The sequence below is a fragment of the Rhinopithecus bieti genome, unplaced genomic scaffold (assembly GCF_001698545.2).
Source record: "Rhinopithecus bieti isolate Rb0 unplaced genomic scaffold, ASM169854v2 scaffold_13317, whole genome shotgun sequence".
NCBI lineage: Eukaryota > Metazoa > Chordata > Mammalia > Primates > Cercopithecidae > Rhinopithecus > Rhinopithecus bieti.
Window position 1 is genome coordinate 1,013,274 of NW_016807516.1, and position 18,541 is coordinate 1,031,814.

An 18,541-nucleotide genomic window follows, 5' to 3' on the forward strand; every position below is an offset into this window, starting at 1 on the left:
GGAGTCAGAGCCCTACAGGCTGAAGTGTGACTTCCACAGGCCCTTCTGCACATATTTGATGGGAGCAGGCTGATCAGGCTGAGAACCCAGCACCCCCCTGACTTCACAGGTGTCCCCCTGACTAGATAACCTCCCCCAGGTGCCCACTGGACCAAAATGTTTCCTAAGAACGCTGAATGATGTGATGGACACAAACCCCACGAGGTTATAAAATATCAGGCAAATGTGAGGTATTATCATCACTGCCACCGCCACCAGCCTGGAAAATTTTAATTCCGTTTTTGGAAATAGTCCAACTTTCCTGAGGAAACAAGAAAATCAAAATCCCCCTTTCTAACCACTCATTTCAACTGATCCTAAGAAACACAGAAAGAAAACATGTAAATTCCCTGTTACCCTGACAGTTAATAGGATCTTTGAAAAATAAAATTGTTCTCAAGCATTTATCTAATCAGCTGAAAGGCAAGTATAAACTTCCTTGTGGGCCCCCTGCAGTAGCAACTCCAGAAATACAGATGCAGGGAAAAGGGGCTGATCCCGATTAGGTCAAGAAAAACGTTCCTGTGGACAAATACAACTGCTCCCAATCAGATTCAAAGTTAACAGGTGTTCAAGAAGCTGGCTCTTCCAATTTCAGTAGGGAAATGGCTCCCCCTACCGAGGTTTTGGGAGATAACGGCTTCTAGGCACCAATGGGATGCTGTTAACATATGTTCTATTTTCCGTGACTGTCACATATAATAATAGAATAATAGAAGGAGACTGAGGCTTGAGAAGGTGAGGGGCTTGCCCAGTGTCTCCATGCTTGGTGGTGGCGGCACCAGGGAAGGCTCTTCCCATCTCTTATCCCATCCCATCCTCAGTGCCACCCCAAGGTCAGGGTCCTACCGGCACTTCTACTCCATCCTTGCCGGCCAGCAGCCATTCCCAGCAGGCCAGGGCTGTCTCCATGCCATGCTCGTTGAACATCCGGAGGGGACCCCAGCACAGATGATGAAGGAGCTGCGCGTCACAATCTGGAACCGAACACACCTCAGTCAGAGGCCTCCAACAATGGCTGAACCTCAAAACAGTTTCCATAGGCCAACAAGAGCTGACCAGCTGGGGCCAACGATGGCCTTTTATTGACTTTCCACTCATGAGAGATAACTCCTCTACTGAGGGAGCTCCTGCTCTTTCTCCTGCCAGGACTCCAGCTGACTATGGGTCATGAAGGCCAGCATTCATTTAGAAATGAGCCCAGAGGCCGGGTGTGGTGGCTCAAGCCTGTAATCCCAGCACTTTGGGAGGCCGAGACGGACGGATCACGAGGTCAGGAGATTGAGACCATCCTGGCTAACACGGTGAAACCCCGTCTCTACTAAAAAAAAAATACAAAAAACTAGTTGAGAGAGGTGGCTGGCGCCTGTAGTCCCAGCTACTCGGGAGGCTGAGGCAGGAGAATGGCGTAAACCCGGGAGGCGGAGCTTGCAGTGAGCTGAGATCCGGCCACTGCACTCCAGCCTGGTCGACAGAGTGAGACTCCGTCTCAAAAAAAAAAAAAAAAAAAAAGAAATGAGCCCAGAATTCCATGGTGCTTCCATGAGTTACCTTTGCTGCTAATGAGCATTGCGGTCAGCTTGAACATGGCCTGCGTGTAGTGCTGAGGATGACTGCGGTCTAACGCTGAATGTAGATCCTGGACCATCATTTTGTTCAGGTCAGACATCTGGCCTGTGGTGCCTGAGAACCGAATCATTCCATACACCTGCAAAAACATTCTCATCAGCAACTAAGCATATAAGCCAGGCAACGTGGGTGAGGTCCTGGAAGCCACCAGATCACACTTGTGGTGGCAATGGTGGGTGCCTCACTGCCCCAAAGTGGAGCTCACGCATGCAGAGAGACAGGCTCATTCCAATGATGCTACTACTGATCACAGCTTTCTTCTGAAAGAATAGCTCCTCTAGAAATGCAAGTTGGCGGTGCCACCACTGCAGATGTTCCCCGGGGGTGGGAACCTCGTCCCTCATCTTTGTACCCAGCAGTGAGCCCGGGGTCTGACCCACGGTGGGACTGCATGAATGTGAACTGGATAAACACATTTCCTCAGACTCATTAATGACTCAAACAACAAGATCAGCCTCCTTGTTAATATTATTATTTTTTGAGAGAGGGAGCCTCGCTCTGATGCCCAGGCTAGAGTGCAGTGGCATGGTCTCGACTCACTGCAACCTCCGCCTCCTGGGTTCAAGTGATCCTCTCACCTCAGCCTCCCAAGCAGCTGGATTATAGGCATGCACCATCATGACTGGCTAATTTTTGTATTTTAGTAGAGACACGGTTTCACCATGTTGGCCAGGCTGGTCTCGAGCTCCTGACCTCAAGTAATCCGCCTGCCTTGGCCTCCCAAAGTGCTGGGATTATAGGCGTGAACAGCCATGCCCAGCCCTTCTTACTATTATTAATAATTTTTTCTTTGAGACAGTCTTGCCCTGTTGCCCAGGCTGGAGTACAGTGGTACGATCATAGTTCACTGCATCCTCAAACTCCTGGGCATAGGTGATCCTCCTGTCTCGGCTTCCCAAAGTGCTAGGATTACTGGCGTGAGGCACTGTGCTTGGCTAACCTACCTATTTTTAAAGTCAAATATAACTTTTTTTTTCAGAGAAAAGAACATAAAAGTGACAGAGTGCTCAGAGGGAGTGAACCCCCACTCAGACCAGGCCACTGATGGACTTTCAGAGTCGCCAGGGAGCTTAGAAATGGTATAGACTAGGCCAGGTGCTGTGGCTCATGCCTGCAATCCCAGCAGTTTGGGAGGCTGAGGCGGGCGGATCACGAGGTCAGGAGATTGAGACTAGCCTGGCTAACACATTGAAACCCCATCTCCACTAAATATACAAAAATTTAGCCAGGCATGGTGGTGGGTGCCTGTAGTCCCAGCTACTTGGGAGGCTGAGGCAGGAGAATGACATGAACCTGGGAGGCGGAGCTTGCAGTGAGCTGAGATCACACCACTGCACTCCAGCCTGAGCGACAGTGCGAGACTCCATCTCAGAAACAAAACAAAACAAAACAAACAAACAAACGAAAAAGAAATGGTGTAGACTAGCTTCTGAGTTTATGGAGCAGGAAATGGAGGACCAGAGATGTGATGCCACTGGTCACGCTGGAATAAACTGTGGCATGGTGGGTGAAAGCCCATGATGTGGAGTTGGAAGATGTGGTTCCAGACCACACTCCACTTGTGTGACTCTGGCAAGTTACTTAATCTTGGGAACCTCCGTTTATTTATAAAACTGGAATAATAACACATACATCTTACCAAGTACCCAAGACCCTATGGCACGTAAATGTTTGTTACTGCTTTAAAAAAAAGCCAGAAAAATTAAAAAGCTTCATTCAGTGTAGCCAGAGTGTACACAGAGTTACCCTCTTGTGGAAAAAATAAGTAACTGTCATAAACACTCTGGAATGTGCCAAGGATTGTAGGTGGCAAGCCACCCAGGTGCCGAGGCAAGAGACCGAGGGCACGAGCTGTTCCAGTATAATAAAATATGTAAAATAAGAATAGTTATACTAAATATAGATCATAGATATGATTATATATGAATATCATTAATCATTACTTTGTAGCAATTACTCTTTATTCCAATATTATAATAATCCTCGCTCTACAATTGTAACCTAGGAGAAACCAGGCCATACAGTGATAGGAGCTGAAGGGACACAGTGAGAAGTGACCAGAAGAGTGTGAGCCTTCTGCTATGCCCGACAGGGCCACTAGAGGGCTCCTTGGTCTAGGGGTAACGCCAGCGCCTGGGAAGACGCCTGTTGCCAAGCAGACCGTGGTCTAGCGGTAGCATCAGTGCCTAGAAAAACACCCGCTACTTAGCAGACCGGCAAAGGGAGTCCCCCTTTCCCCGGGGGAGTTTAGAGAAGACTCTACTCCTCCACCTCTTGTGGAAGGCCTGACATCAGTCAGGCCCAACCACAGTCATCTGGAGGTCTAACCGTTTCCCTGTGATGCTGTGGTTCAGCGGTCATGCTCCTAGTCTGCCTTCATGTTCCATCCCGTACACCTGGCTCTGCCTTCTAGATAGCAGTAGCAAAATTAGCGAAAGTACTAAAAGTCTCAGATATGCAGAAATAATGGCGTAAGCTGTCTCTCTCTTTCTCCCTCTCTCTCTCTGCCTTGGTTGCCAGGCAGGGAAGGGCCTCCTGTCCAATGGACATGTGACCCACGTGACCTTACCTATCACTGGAGATGGCACACACTCCTTACCGTGCCCCTTTGTCTTGTATCCAATAAATAACAGCACAGCCTGGCATTTGGGCCACTACCGGTCTCCGCGTGTTGGTGGTAGTGGTCCCCTGGGCCCAGCTGCCTTTTCTTTTATTTCTTTGTCTTGTGTCTTTATTGCTACAATTTCTTGTCTCCACACACGGGGAGAAAAACCTACTGACCCTGTGGGGCTGGACCCTGCAAAGGATCATCCTAAAATGTAAAATGTACCCTTTAATCCTCCTAAAATGTGTGAATTCCACATCACCCGGACCCTCTATTCATTTTCCACTAGAAAGCAGTCAACAGCATCAAAACAAGAGGACACTTTAAAGGACCTAGGACGCAAGGACAAGAGAAGAGAAGTACCTCGCCTGCGTAGCGGTTACGCAAATTCAGGGACGCCATGAAGTTGGAGTAGTCTTTCTTCACACAGGCCGGGCGCTCGGTTAGCTGAGTTGCCTACAGACAAATAACAATTATTTTAGACTATGGTAACATTATTCTTTTCTCATGTTTACCATGGCTAAGCCTAAACCCAATTAAGAAGGCACATTCGGATCTGGGGGTTACTATTAATAAAAATCTTCACTGCTGGCAAGTTAATAAAGCAAAATATTTTAGAATACCTAGCAGTTTGATATGTTCCATAAGAAATTTAAAAAAAATTTTACAGAAGAAATGTCTCTGAAAGGCAGTTTCTGCTACTGGTAGGCCTTTGCAAGAGAAAGAATCACTAGACTGTGAGAGTAATTGTCACCTGCGATGGAAACGCCATGAAAGCATTCACAGCCGTCTCCTTGAGAGTTGTGTGGGCAGCTTACAAATGTCACTTACAGACTATAAAGGGCTGAAGGGGAGAGCAAAGGCCAGCAGGCTCTTAAACATCTGCTAGCTGCTCCTCAGTCTAATGGGAAGAGACAGAACAGGGTACACCTTGAATACAAAGGCAACCCACAGAATGGGAGAAAAATATTTGAAAACTACCACCCACCCCCTCCACCCCTCCAGCCACTCTCTCTGCTTCAGCCTCAGCCTCCTAGCCCCAGGGCCTCAGTGACCCAGCTTCCTAACCCACACCTTTCAGTTCCTGTTCATCCACGGTCACTGCAGAGTACAGCGTGCATTGAAAAGGACCTCCTTTTGCATTTCCCTTTAGCATTAGTACTAATGGGGAAAGTGAGCTTCTCAACTGTTTTGAGTTTAGAGGGATTTTTTTTGAGGGGATGTGGTGTGGAGAAAGAGGACCAGGAGAAGAAAATATAGATGTTGGGGAACATCAAAATGCAAACAAGGACAAAAATACGTGATTTTTCTCATGAAATTATTAAACTGGTTTATTTAAAAAAAAAATAGATCATGTAAAACTGCTTTACATTTTCTGGAAACAATGTGGTCTTTGGCACCAAGCAGGACTGAGTTAGAGCTTGGCTCTGATACTGATCAGCTGTGAGACCCTGGGAAGTCAATGTCTCTGAGCCTCAATGTGCTCATCTGTAAAGTGGGCATAAGAGTGGCCCTCTCACAATGTTGTTAGAGGTTCAACGTAATGACACACACAACATCCTGGCATGGCAAACAGCACCTGGTGAGCAGTGCAGGCCAGCTCCCTCCCTTCCACCATCACTCCTCACTGCCCAATGAACCAGGCAAGAGAACAGCAGGTGATTGCCAAGAGCTGCTGCAGGAGTGCCCTGCCCTGCAGAGGAGTGCTGACTCGGTTCTTTGGTCCTAACAGCCTGAAACCATACTTCTGAAACTGCCCTCCAGAAATCACTCTTCCCCTCCGAATGCTGTGTGAGGGGCGATGTCAGTCAGGGGTGGTGGAAGCTGCCCTCTCCCTGTGCTTTCCAGGGGCAGGGTACTCTAGGATTTCGAGCACAACCCTTTCCTGTTTAGCAACAGAAAGGGAAAACTTGACAGAGCAGTAGCGTGATTCCAGTTAACAGTCATCGTTTGTACATTTCAAAATAGCCAGTAGGGGCCCAGGCACAGTGGTTGACGCCTGTAATCCCAGCACTTTGGGAGGCTGAGGCAGGCGGATCACTCGAGGTCAGAAGTTCAAGACCAGCCTGGCCAACACGGTGAGACCCCATCTCTACTAAAAACACAAAAATTAGCTGCACATGGTGGTGCACACCTGTAGTCCTAGCTACTCGGGAGGCTGAGGCAGGAGAATCGCTTGAACCAGGGAGGTGGAGGTTGCAGTGAGCTGAGATGGTGCCACCTGCACTCCAGCCTGGGCGACAGAGCGAGACTCTGTCTTGGAAAAAAATAAAAATAAAATAAAATAAATTCACACCATTCTCCTGCCCAGCTGGGACTACAGGTGCCCGCCACCACGCCCAGCTAATTTTTTATATTTTTAGTAGAGATGAGGTTTCACCGTGTTGGCCAGGCTGGTCTCGATCTCCTGACCTCCTGATCTGCCTGCCTTGGGATTACAGGCGTGAGCCACTGTGCCCAGCCCCAGAATTAATGTTTAAAAATTTTAAAAAATAAGTTAGAGAAAACCTAACATATCGAATTTTCTGGGGAAAAAGAACAAAATCCTTTAGGCAAAACAGATTTTGCACAAATCAGCTGGTTAGAGTCTAGAAGAGGCTTACAAATGGGAACACATATTCTATTTTATGTAATAAAGCTTTGCCCCTACCACCCCCAAAAAGGAAAAGGCTTATGACTGTCATAAACACTTACAGTCAATGAGTTCCACCTCTGGCCTCTGTGGCCACCCAGTGGCAGAGACACCCAGGTCAGCGCACTGATAACTGGTGCCCCATCAGAGTAGGAGGCCTGGGGCGGGTGACCCTGCAGGTGCAGGCTGGACCCAGCTCAACCATGTTTGCTAGGCTGGTGTCTTTAGAGATAGTGCAGTGACCTCGAGGGAAGTGTCCTGATAGCAAAATGAGGCGAGAAGACACCAGCCTTCTCTGGCACAGCCTCAGGCCCCAGAAAGTCCAGAGGGTACTCAGGCCCCTCTCTCCTGCTGGTATCCTAGGGGAGGCCTGTCACCCTTCCTCCTGGGTGCTCAGCCTCTGCACCTCCACATATCCCATCCCACACTCCATTCGGAGAGAGCTGGGAAGAACACAAGGCCAGGCTCTAGATTCAGATTAACCAACAGAATCTCTGTGACCAGCCCCAGTCACATGGCCAGGTGGAACTGCCTGCTTTAATCCTATTTAACTCTAAGCTCTAATTTAACTCAGAAAGTATTGCTGTGTGAACCCTTTGTCCTCTAGATTAATCTCTAGCAGAACAAGAAGCTGAAGGCATTCATGTGCAGTTCAGCACCTGCAGAAAACAGAACTGTTCAGGAGTCCAGTACACGCTCCAGATAAGCGCAACTGTGGCATCGCACTGCCGGTGTCCAGCAGAGCTCTGTTTCCATACTCTCGGATGGGGACATTCAAATCAAAAACTGATCATTGACATATCAAGCACTGATCCCCATAAACCCATAAATTAAAAAAAAAAAAAGCACAATAAGGAAACACTCATTTCAATGGCCACCTCTTCTTTGGGCTAGGGTGAGGCTTGCATGACTACCATTGTCAACAGACATCCACAGCACCCTGCATGTACTTGGTGCATGTCATGAAAAGCAACAGCTGAGCTCTAGGCCTTCCCCTGCACTGTGGCTCCTATGGTCTAAGGGTCACCGCTCTCCAGAAGGCTTGCACATACCCCGAGAGTTGTGTTCTGCTTGTTGTAGCCAGCAAAGTGAAGGATGCTCTCAGTGGCCATGGCCAGTCCCGTGTGCTGGGACAGTCCCGACACCCAGTTTTGATGTTTGTTCAGATATTCCTGAAATAGGAAAAACACACGAGGTTTCAGTTATTTTTTAGAGGCAGGGTCTTCTCGCTCTGTCACCCAGGCTGGAGTGTGGTGGCATGATCATGGCTCATGGTAGCCTCGACCTCTTAGGCTCAAGCTATCCTCCCACCTCAGCTTCCCAAGTAGCTGGGACACACCAACAAGCCCGGCTAATTTTGTAATTTTTTGTAGAGATGATGTCTCACTATATTGCTCAGGTTGGTCTTGAATTCCTGGGCTCAAGCGATCCTCCCGTCTAAGCATCCCAAAACGTCAGGATTACCAGCATGAGCCACTGTGCCTGGCCTTGCTATTTCCTTTAAAGGGGAAAACAAAACTTTATAAATTAAGGTGTGGGCTAATGGACCAAACACTGGGTTTCTGTCCTGGGTCTGCCCCTCCCTAACTAAATGTGGGACTGTCAGTAAGTCAAAGCCCCTCTCTGATCAGCTATTGCTCATCTGATGGAGGACAAGGCCAATTCCCCAAGCGGCAGTCATGCAGTCACTGCGTTGTTGTACCATCAACGGGGGAGGGCCATTTATTCTTTCAGCACATCCTTGCTGAGCATCTGCTGTGGTAAATAAGGCAAATAAGCCACAAAGCCTTGGCCTTGTAGTCAACAGACAGGTAGTGTGGTGTGGAGCCTCGGTTCTCCTACTGCAGTATCCTGGCAGCCTGGCCTGGGTAAGCTGGACAGCAGGAACGAAGAACAACACCTGTGTCCACCTGGCCACCCAGTGGGAGAAGGGTGCTGGGCAATGGGATACCTGGCAGAGCCCAGAGGTGTGAGGGAGGCCTCCTGCTCTAGGGACCACAGGGGGCTCAGCACTGCAGGAGTACCAAGGACAAGGGTCTTGAGGGTTGGGGCAAGCCTGAGCCAGATGCAGGCCAGATGGGAAAGGCCTCCAGGACCACGCAAAGGTGTTTATAGGTGTGAACCAACTAATTCCCTTAAGAAGAATGTACAGGAGCATGTACATGCAGAATTGTCTCAATGGTTTTGGGAGACTCCTGGAGCCCCAGAAACCCATCCTTGGACACCATGGTGATGAAGAGTGACTAATGATCAAGTTTAAAAGGGAAGCACACTGATCAGCTATCCTATTAAAAGCAGACTACTCTGGTGGGTGGAGGAAAGGGCAGATTTGGGGAAGGCTGAGGCTGGGCATGGAGGGTGGGGAGTAAGCGCACTGCAAGGGACGTGAAAGGGCAGGCCAGGGGCACACCAAGGGGACACCTGGTGGAAAAATCAAGACTGCTTCAAGCCTTTTCATTTTCCATTCCCTTCTTAGGCCAGACCTGCCTGAGACAGTAAAAAACCTCTATCAGCTGCTTTTTTTGTCCACTTAAACTTTCTAGGCGTCAGAGGGGGCCTCCCCTTTTCAGATGACAGACAGCCTTGCGACCTGAGGCCCTTTTGCTGTAAATGAACAAAGGGAAATCATTTCTTGCCACTGCGCTTCCACACAGCTCCCAGGGCTCTTGGAGCTGGCTGCTCTATCCTTCCTGGATTTCACAACCAGAAACACTTTTGAACTCGTTTCATCTTTAAAGTGCTGCCAAAGTCAACCTCATGAGCAGCACCTCTCAGCACAACCACTCTCTGCTAACACAGATTCCTTCTAGAGGTATTTTTCTCATCTTTGATCCCTTTTAAGGCAATTATTTCCTCTCACACCCTGTGGCATTACATGGTTTACCTCGTGGTCATCTGAGTTTCCAAGCCAGTGTTTTTGTCTGAAAGACTCCCATGCACCTCCATATGCAGCTTATGTGGCGCTTTACTGGGACACAAGTACCAAACTCTGCCTCTGCTCCACCAGCCTTGGTCAGGCCCCCCTGCCTTTGGGCATAGGTGCCAGCAATGCACTTGGCCCTTAGAGATGCTGCCATCTGGCAGCCTCCCACATCTACCACACAAGCCTGTGCTCTCTTGTGAGCAGCTCCCAAGTCCTGCCACAGTCCTGCCACCTCACCTGGTATGAGCCGTCAGATGCCCTCCTTGTGCCCTGGCCAGCACTCACCCCCCAGGCGCTCCTAACACAGAGCAGCCTCTGAGGCATCTATTATTCTCAGGCCCTAGACTGATGTTTTCGGTCTCCGTTCACACTAGTGTTATTTGGATTTTGAGTTATCCATGTCTCTGAAAAGCTTTTTGGGGAGCTTGAAGGAGCTTATGGAGATTGCAGTTTGATAGTTTCAAGAAAGTACCTGCAGGTGGGACTTGGTGACGGTAGGTGCCCACTTCATGGCCTCCTGCAGGATCATCCCACAGCGTGCAGCGAAGTCCTTCACAATGCTCTGGAAGAGGGTGAAGTTGCTTCTCAACAACCCAAAGTCATTTCATCTGAGCTGCTGTAGTGACTGTCATGGGCTGAACTGTGTCTCCCCAAACCCCTATGCTGCGCCTTAACTGGTACCAGTACCTCAGAGCAGAACTCATTTGGAGACAGGGCTTTAAATAGGTGATTCAATTAAAAGGCCAATAGGGTAGGTCCTGATCCAATCCGGACAGTATCCTTCCTTACATGTGTGAAGGGGAAATCTGGACCCACAGAAATACTGGAGCAGCGAGAAGGGTGTGCACAGAGGGAAGAACACGTAAGGACATAGGGAGAAGGCTGCCATTCACAAGCTAAGGAGAGGTCTCCGCAGAAACCAGTTCTGCTGACACGTTGATTTTACACTTCGGCCCTCAGAACTGTAAGACAATAAATTATTGTCTGTCCTTTAAAGCTGCCCAGTCCATTGTCTTTTGCTACAGCAACCCAAGAGACTAGCACAGTCACTAAGTTTGAACCTCAGGGCGCCTGGGGCCAGGAAGCCCACACACACTGTGGTCTGTAATTACGGCACAAGGTTTGTGGCACAATCTACGTGAGTAACATGTCACAGAGCCACTGTGCAACTTGTGTCCTGGGTCTGGGACTGGACGGAAAGGCAGGCTCTGGGTGGCAAAATTCTCTTCGGTGCCACACCACTCTGTGGGAAACTCGCCATTGACAGCTGGTCTGGAAGGGAGGTCCAGAGGTAGGACATGACTCAGCCCAGGCTGAAGGAGCTGTGAGCTGAGTTTCAGTCTTGCCACAGTGAGGGCTCTGAGACCAAGTTGGGGAGAGGAGAGACCCAGTACATCCTCCTCTTTTGGAGTGATTTATTCTGCCAGTTTCCCCATGGGATAGCACAAGTCAAAGGGACGTTCCCCTATTACCACAATAATAAAATGTCAGTGCACCTCAGAGAAGTGAAGTCCACCTGAAAATCATGCTTGTGCGATGCAGACTTGAGGCTATAAACTGGCTGGTAGCTGAAGACCTCTTTGGCAGCTAAACCGAGAACACAGCTGAGTCAACGTGGTTGAGGTGGGAAAGCTGGACTTGGAAGACAGAGCAACCTGGGGGCAGCCAGCTCCCCTTGCACACGATGGGGCCTGGCAATGGCTTGGTCTCCTCACTGGGGGATGGGGCCAGTACCACCCACACCTCAAATTGCTGGGGACTGGGTGAGCTCAGGCAGGATGACCACCTTGTGGACATATTCAGGGAACTGTGGTAAAGATGCCCCTTAATGCAGGGGATCGTGTCAGGCCTACCTCACGGGCTTCGTATGTGTCAGGAACCGTGATCCGGTAGGGGGCGTCGGGGATGTCATAGTAAGGCTGGTCCTTGTGAATATCCTGCAAGTACAGCAAGACTCCGTCTTGCAAACTGCCTTCCCCAAGTTGCCACTAGCAAGCACATGGGCCACCCCTTCCCACCAACTGTCTGTCTGTGACAGGCCTCCATACTTGATGCAACTTACTGCAAAACACCAGGTGGATTTGGGCCCCCTCACCCCCAACTCGACACCTGTAGCATTAATTAGGTTCAGGCTTATTGTCAGAGAAGCAAGCCACAACACAGGGCGGACAGGGCCGGCAGGGTGGTGGTAGTGCTGGTAGTGTTTGGGCCCTAGGTTTCCTGGGGACACTCACAGCGCTCAGGGATAGTGACAGGGTCTGCAGGATGTCCAGCATGGTCTTCAGCACAGTCCCGCTCCAGAGCAAGTGGGGAAACCTGCACCAAGAGCCCGCTCTCAGGACCAAGAGCCAAACCTCCAAGGAAGGTCTGCTTCTAGGAACTCCCTCAGCTGCCAGTCAGAGCCCATACCTGCTGCAGGCCAGCTGATGTGGGAGGTCGGAAGGCCTTTGCAGCAGGATGCCTTGCCTCCTCAGGCTCACTGCAGCAAGGTGAGCAGTGCCTGGTCAGAAAGGCTCCCCAGGCCCCTGCCAGACCCACTTCTTAAGGCCAGACATGTCCCAAGTGACCTGCTATAAACCTGACACCAACTGCCTTGGTTATGCACTGGCCAGGACACCCCTCACTTCCCAAAGCAATCCTCTTAGTTTCTGACCAGGGTTCTCCATTATTTCTCACATAATGGAGAAAACAGCAGTATCTACCTGACACCCTGGGGTAAGACAGGCCATGGGCTCTGATGGCCCTGGGGCTGAAGGAGAGGTGTCTCTGCACAGCTGTGACCCACCAGTGGCCCACTGCTCAGGAGGCACAGCTCAGACACACACCACGTGTGTGCTGGACTCATTCTCGTGACTCCTGGCTGGCTCCTGACTACCCTTGATGGTGCCGCTGCCTGGACCGGGCACACAGCATCTGCAACAGGCTCCAGAAACGCTGGACACCTCTGGGGAGCCGCAGGCAGCCTCTGTGTGGGTGTTTTGCTGCCTCTGGCCTTCTCACCTTGGAGAAGCTGGCCCAGCCCACCTCTGAGAGTTCTCATCAGTGTGGGGACATGTCCCAAGAGGGTCTGTTTTGGCTCCCAGCACAAAGAGTGTATAGCAGAGAAGGGTCTGTGTGGGCTTTTGTTCCTGAGAAGCCCAAAGATACTGATTCTACCAGGGGACCTCAGGCTGGGCCCTGGGCTAGAAGATGGTGCACCAGGTCTTGCCAGGGTGGGTGGGATTGAGAGACACAGTGATGTGGCACCCAGCAAACGTGCTGTAAGTAACATTAATAGCTCAGAATGAACAGAAGTTTCTGGACCAAAATTCAGACACTGCAGCAAACTCAATGACATTGGAGGGAGGCTGCATTGCCTTTAGAGTTTTCATTCTGACTCCATTTTTTCCTAGGGTAATAATACAAGGATGATTTTTCCCGGCATTTGAAATCACAGAAGTATATAAACATACACACAAAACATTAGCAGGAAAATGAGCTTACTTATCCACCAGACCAGACAGATACTTGTCTGCCACCCTCCTTATCCTCTTGTGAATGTGGTTAAAGTTCACCAACAGGAACTGAGCGTGCCGCTCCAGCTCCTCCTCGTTCTCCTTGGTCTTGGCCTAGAGATGCAAAAGAAACAGGTACAGCAGTGCCCCAGGTGCCTCCAGCAGACAGACGCATTCCTGCAGGAGAGGCTTACTTTATCTGCCATCATGTTCAGGAAGGCATCGAATACTTTGTCTGCAACTGCAATCACACACTGCATCATCCCTGAAACAAGAAGGTTTCCACGGATAAGGTGCAGCAACAGAGAGAGAATCCTAGCAACTTTCAATCATTTTCTTTTGAAATGATTTCAGACTTAAAGAGTGGCGAAGACAGCACAGAGCTCCCATATACCCTTCACCCAGCTTCCCTGGATTTTAACATCTGTAGTAACCAGGCTGATGTGTCAAAACTGAGTCAGATATTGATATAATCCTATTACCTAAACTTCAGACTTCGTCTGGATTTTCCAGGCCTCCCACACATGCCCCTCTTCTGTTTCAGCATCCAACCCAGGACACCAGATGGCATTTAATCTCTGTGTCTCCTACTCCCCTCCAATATGTGGTGACTCCTCAGTCTGTCAATGTCTTTTGTGACTCTGACACTTTTGAAGAACAGTTATTTTGTTGAATGTCCCCTAATTTAGGTTTGTCTGATGCTTGCCCACCATTAGACTAGGATTACAGGATTTGGGGGAGAACTCCATAGAGTGGATGTGCTCTTTTTTTTTTGAGATCGAGTCTCACTGTGTTGCCCAGGCTGGAGTGTGGTGGCACGATTTTGGCTCACTGCAAGCTCCACCTCCTGGGTTCACACCATTCTCCTGCCTCAGTCTCCCGAGTAGCTGGGACTACAGGCGCCTGTCACCATGCCTGGCTAATTTTTTGTATTTTTAGTAGAGACAGAGTTTCACCATGTTGGCCAAGATGGTCTTGATCTTCTGACCTCGTGATCCGCCCGCCTTGGCCTCTCAAAGTGCTGAGATTACAGGCGTGAGCCACCGCACCTAGCCTGGATGTGCTCTTTCTGCATCACGTAAGGGGTATGTGGTAACAGTATCTCTTATTACTGGTGAAGCTAACCTTGACCACTTGGTTTGAGTTACCATTTTTCCCTTTTTCTATTTTTTTTGAGACAGAGTCTCACTTTGTTGCTCAGGCTGGAGTGCAATGGTGAGATCATAGCTCAGCTACAACCTTGAACTCCCAGGCTCAAGGGATCCTCCCACCTCAGCCTCCTTGGCGGCTGGGATTATAGATCTACAACACCATGCCCAGCTAATTTTTAAATTTTTGTAGAGACTGGGGGTCTCACTATGTAGCCCAGGCTGGTCTCGAACTCCTGGGTCAAGCAATCCTTCCGCCTCAGCCTCCCAAGGTGCTAGGATTACAGGTGTGAGCCACCATGCCCGGTCCCCTTTCTCCATTCTTTAGAAGCAAGTCACTAAGGACAGCCCACACTCAGAGCCAAGGAATTAAGTGTTACCTCCTGAAAGAAATTTGTGGATAAGAATTACAGCCACCATAGCAATTGATATTTTGGGGAAGATACTTTGAAGTTATGCAGAGATCATGCTTCTCTTTTAAGATTTTGCCCATTCACTTTGGCATCCATGAGTGAATTCTGCCTGCAGTAGTTACTATGGTTGTCACAAGAATTTTCTATTTTCCTCATTTTTTCTACTTTTTAAAAAATGTTGGCCAGGCATGGTGGCTTACACCCGTAATCCCAGCACTCTGAGAGGCCAAGGCGGGTGAATCATGAGGTCAGGAGTTGGAGACCAGCCTGGTCAACATAGTGAAACCCCATCTCTACTAAAAATACAAAAATTAGCCAGGCATGGTAGCATGCCACTGTAATCCCTAGTTGGGAGGCTGAGGCAGGAGAAGCGCCTGACCCTGAGAGGCAGAGGTTGCAGTGAGCCGAGATTGTGCCACTGCACTCCAGCCTGGGTGACAGAGCGAGACTCCGTCTCAAAACAAAACAAAACAAAATTTATTTTTTAGGGACAGGGTATTGCTTTGTTGCCTAGGCTGGTCTTGAACTCTTGGGCTCAAGCGCTCCTCCTGCCTTGGCTTCCCAAAATGCTAGGATTACAGGCATGAGCCACCGTGCCCAGCCCCTTCTATTTTTATTAATAGTAATTGGAATTCTGTAAGGAAAGTTCAGCCTTTTTCCCCATTTTTAATTTATTCGATAGTCTAATCATTACAGAACTGTGGATTTTTATTTGTTGGGTTATAATCCAATACTATTTATTCTGTTCAAATCATTCCAGCTTTGGCCACTGGGAGTTCTTTCAGGCTGGCTCCTGTGTCATTTGGACAGGCCCCATGTCTTCTCTTTTCCTCTTTCTTGGTGTATCCTTACTTTCTGGTACAACAGGGTGCCCCAGGCTCATTCTGTACAGGCTCCCTAGAATCAACCATTTCTCCATGGAGCCCTGGTTCCTTTTATTGGAGAATACTAATTAGAAACCAAGATCTGAGCACTGGATATGCTCACTGTTACAGAGGTGCCAAGTAGGCTGTAAAAGGCAACAGAATGGGCCAGGGACAGTGGCTCACGCTTGTAATCCCAGCACTTTGGGAGGCTGAGGTGGGTGGATCAGAGGCCAGCAGTTCGAGACCAGCCTGGCCAACAAGGTGAAACCCCGTCTCTAGTAAAAACACAAAAATTAGCTGGGTGTGGTGGTGCACACCTGTAATTCCAGCTACTTGGGAGGCTGAGGCACGAGAATCACTTGAGCCTGGGAGGTGGAGGTTGCAGTGAGCTGAGATTGTGCCACTGCACTCTAGGCTGGGAGACAGAGCAAGACACTGTCTCAAAAAAAAAAAAAAAAAAGAAAAGAAAGAAACGAAAAGAAAAAGCAACAGAACACAGTGATCATCACAGTGCAGATGAAGAACTGTAATAAAATGCCAATTCACACTCCATCATGCTGTTTCTCTATCCAGTATTTTTAATTTGCATGACTACATGCCAGGTCTGCCCTCTGCCTCCAGGCAGAGACACAAGGCAGGTGCTATCAGCTTTGCACCTCATGCCCAGCATGGAGCCTGAGACATAAAGAGGCCTTTCATAGCTATTTTTTATGAGGGTAAGCGGGACCTCAGCAATCTGAAAAGTTGTCAATGTGACCTGGACAGATGCTCAAGAGTAGTGAGAGGCTGCTTTCTTTTTTTTTTTCTTCTGAGACAGAGTCTCGCTTTGTTGCCCAGGCTGGAGTGCAGTGGTACGTTCTTGGCTCACTACAAGCTCTGCCTCCCAGGTTCACGCCATTCTCCTACCTCAGCCTCCTGAGTAGCTGGGACTACAGGTGCCCGCCACTACGCCCAGCTAATTTTTTGTATTTTTAGTAGAGAGGGGGTTTCACCATGTTAGCCAGGACGTTCTGGATCTCCTGACCTTGTGATCTGCCCACCTCGGCCTCCCGAAGTGCTGGGATTACAGGTGTGAGCCACCACGCCCTGCCAATTTTTTTATTTTTAGTAGAGATGGGGTTTCATCATGTTGGCCAGGCTGGTCTCGAACTCCTGACCTCAGGTGATCCACCCACCTCGGCCTCCCAAAGGGCTGGGATTATAGCCGTGAGCCACTGTGCCCAGCCTGATTTTTCAACAAAAGAAAAAATGGTACAAGTAGTTATCAGAAATAATTTCTCCATAGGGAAGAACAAGTTGATAGATTCACCAACCTAACAACGGCTTCCGGTGTGGAAAGGACTACACACTGCTAGTTGCACTTTCATTAATACTAAATTTGTCAGTCTCAAGAATTTATCAATAAGCATGCCTCAAAGAATTTATTCATACAGTTAATTAAAATTTGTGGATTCTCCCCAATTCTCTTGCACACTTAAACATGTTTTCACCATAATTACAAAAATAATCAAATTATTATTATTATTTTTTTGAGACGGAATCTTGCTCTGTCGCCCGGGCTGGAGTGCAGTGGCCGGATCTCAGCTCACTGCAAGCTCCGCCTCCCGGGTTTACGCCATTCTCCTGCCTCAGCCTCCCGAGTAGCTGGGACTACAGGCGCCAGCCACCTCGCCTGGCTAGCTTTTGTATTTTCAGTAGAGACGGGGTTTCACCGTGTTAGCCAGGATGGTCTCAAACTCCTGACCTCGTGATCCGCCTGTCTCGGCCTCCCAAAGTGCTGGGATTACAGGCTTGAGCCACCGCGTCCGGCCAATAATCAAATTATTCTAAGCATTTAATTAAAACTCAGGTCTAACATTTCAGTATCTTTTAAATTTTTGATTTTAAACACCTTATAAATCAGACTTCTTAGTGCCTTTACACTAAAACTGGCCAAAAGTGCTTCTATGCAGCATTTAACTTTTCCTTTGTTGTCTCTATTTTAATATCTTTTATTGGCTAAATACATTTTTATAAAACTACTTAATATTAGCCTTTTGTAATTTTAAAAATTTTAGGTATAATTTGCATATAAAAAAATCCACAGCTCTTATGTGTTCAATTCCATGACTTAACAACTGTATACACTCATGCGACCACTACCCAAACAATCTAGAGGACACTTCCATCAATCCAGACGGTCTCCTTGTACTCTTCCCAGTTTCCATCTCTCTTTTTTATTCTTATCTTAGCTTTGTCTTCATCGGGTTTTGGTAACTGTAACATTTTTATGCCTTCCTAGTTTCCACCATTTCTCTGTCTTCCTAGGAGTTGGTTTTCTGGGCTAGGGCTGTTAACAGCTGAGGCCCTCTGTGCACTCAGGGTCTGATGACAAGTCGCATCTGGAATGGGGTGGCATGATCATAGCTCACTCTTAACCTTGAACTCCTGGGCTCAAACGATCCTCCCACTCAGCCTCCCGAGTAACTTGGGACTACAGGGATGAGCTACTGTGTTCCCTGCTTCTGACGTTAAAAAACCATGACTGCTCTCTGGCAACAGCAAGATGCTGCAGGTCCATCAGTGACCATCCGAGAAGCCCTGGTCCCTCTAGATGAGTGCTGGAGCACACTTGAGCATAGACAGTGGGCTAGAATGACCATCCTTCTTTTCGGGGCCCTTGCACCAGTGGCAGAACCATTAAGGTGTACATTTAAGGCTATATGTTTTATACTTATCTTTCTAATGTAATATGTAACTTCATAAAACATTTTCTACACGTAGACAGAAAAGAAGTAGTACTCCTTTTTATC

At 48.6% G+C, this 18,541-nt stretch overlaps 1 protein-coding gene across 2 annotated transcripts in view; it reads right to left on the minus strand.

Annotated features, from left to right (window-relative positions):
* The window catches only part of PI4KA (phosphatidylinositol 4-kinase alpha), a 158,908-nt gene that overhangs the window by 38,201 nt on the left and 102,166 nt on the right, over window positions 1–18,541 (minus strand). For both annotated transcript variants that reach the window (XM_017882573.1, XM_017882572.1), the window contains 9 exons: window positions 13,517–13,587; window positions 13,312–13,436; window positions 12,063–12,144; window positions 11,682–11,765; window positions 10,301–10,390; window positions 7,958–8,077; window positions 4,637–4,729; window positions 1,591–1,747; window positions 889–1,016 (listed from right to left, as the gene is read on the minus strand). In XM_017882573.1, the coding sequence (XP_017738062.1) occupies window positions 889–1,016; window positions 1,591–1,747; window positions 4,637–4,729; window positions 7,958–8,077; window positions 10,301–10,390; window positions 11,682–11,765; window positions 12,063–12,144; window positions 13,312–13,436; window positions 13,517–13,587 (950 nt within the window). The remainder of the gene's footprint in view (window positions 1–888; window positions 1,017–1,590; window positions 1,748–4,636; window positions 4,730–7,957; window positions 8,078–10,300; window positions 10,391–11,681; window positions 11,766–12,062; window positions 12,145–13,311; window positions 13,437–13,516; window positions 13,588–18,541) is intronic.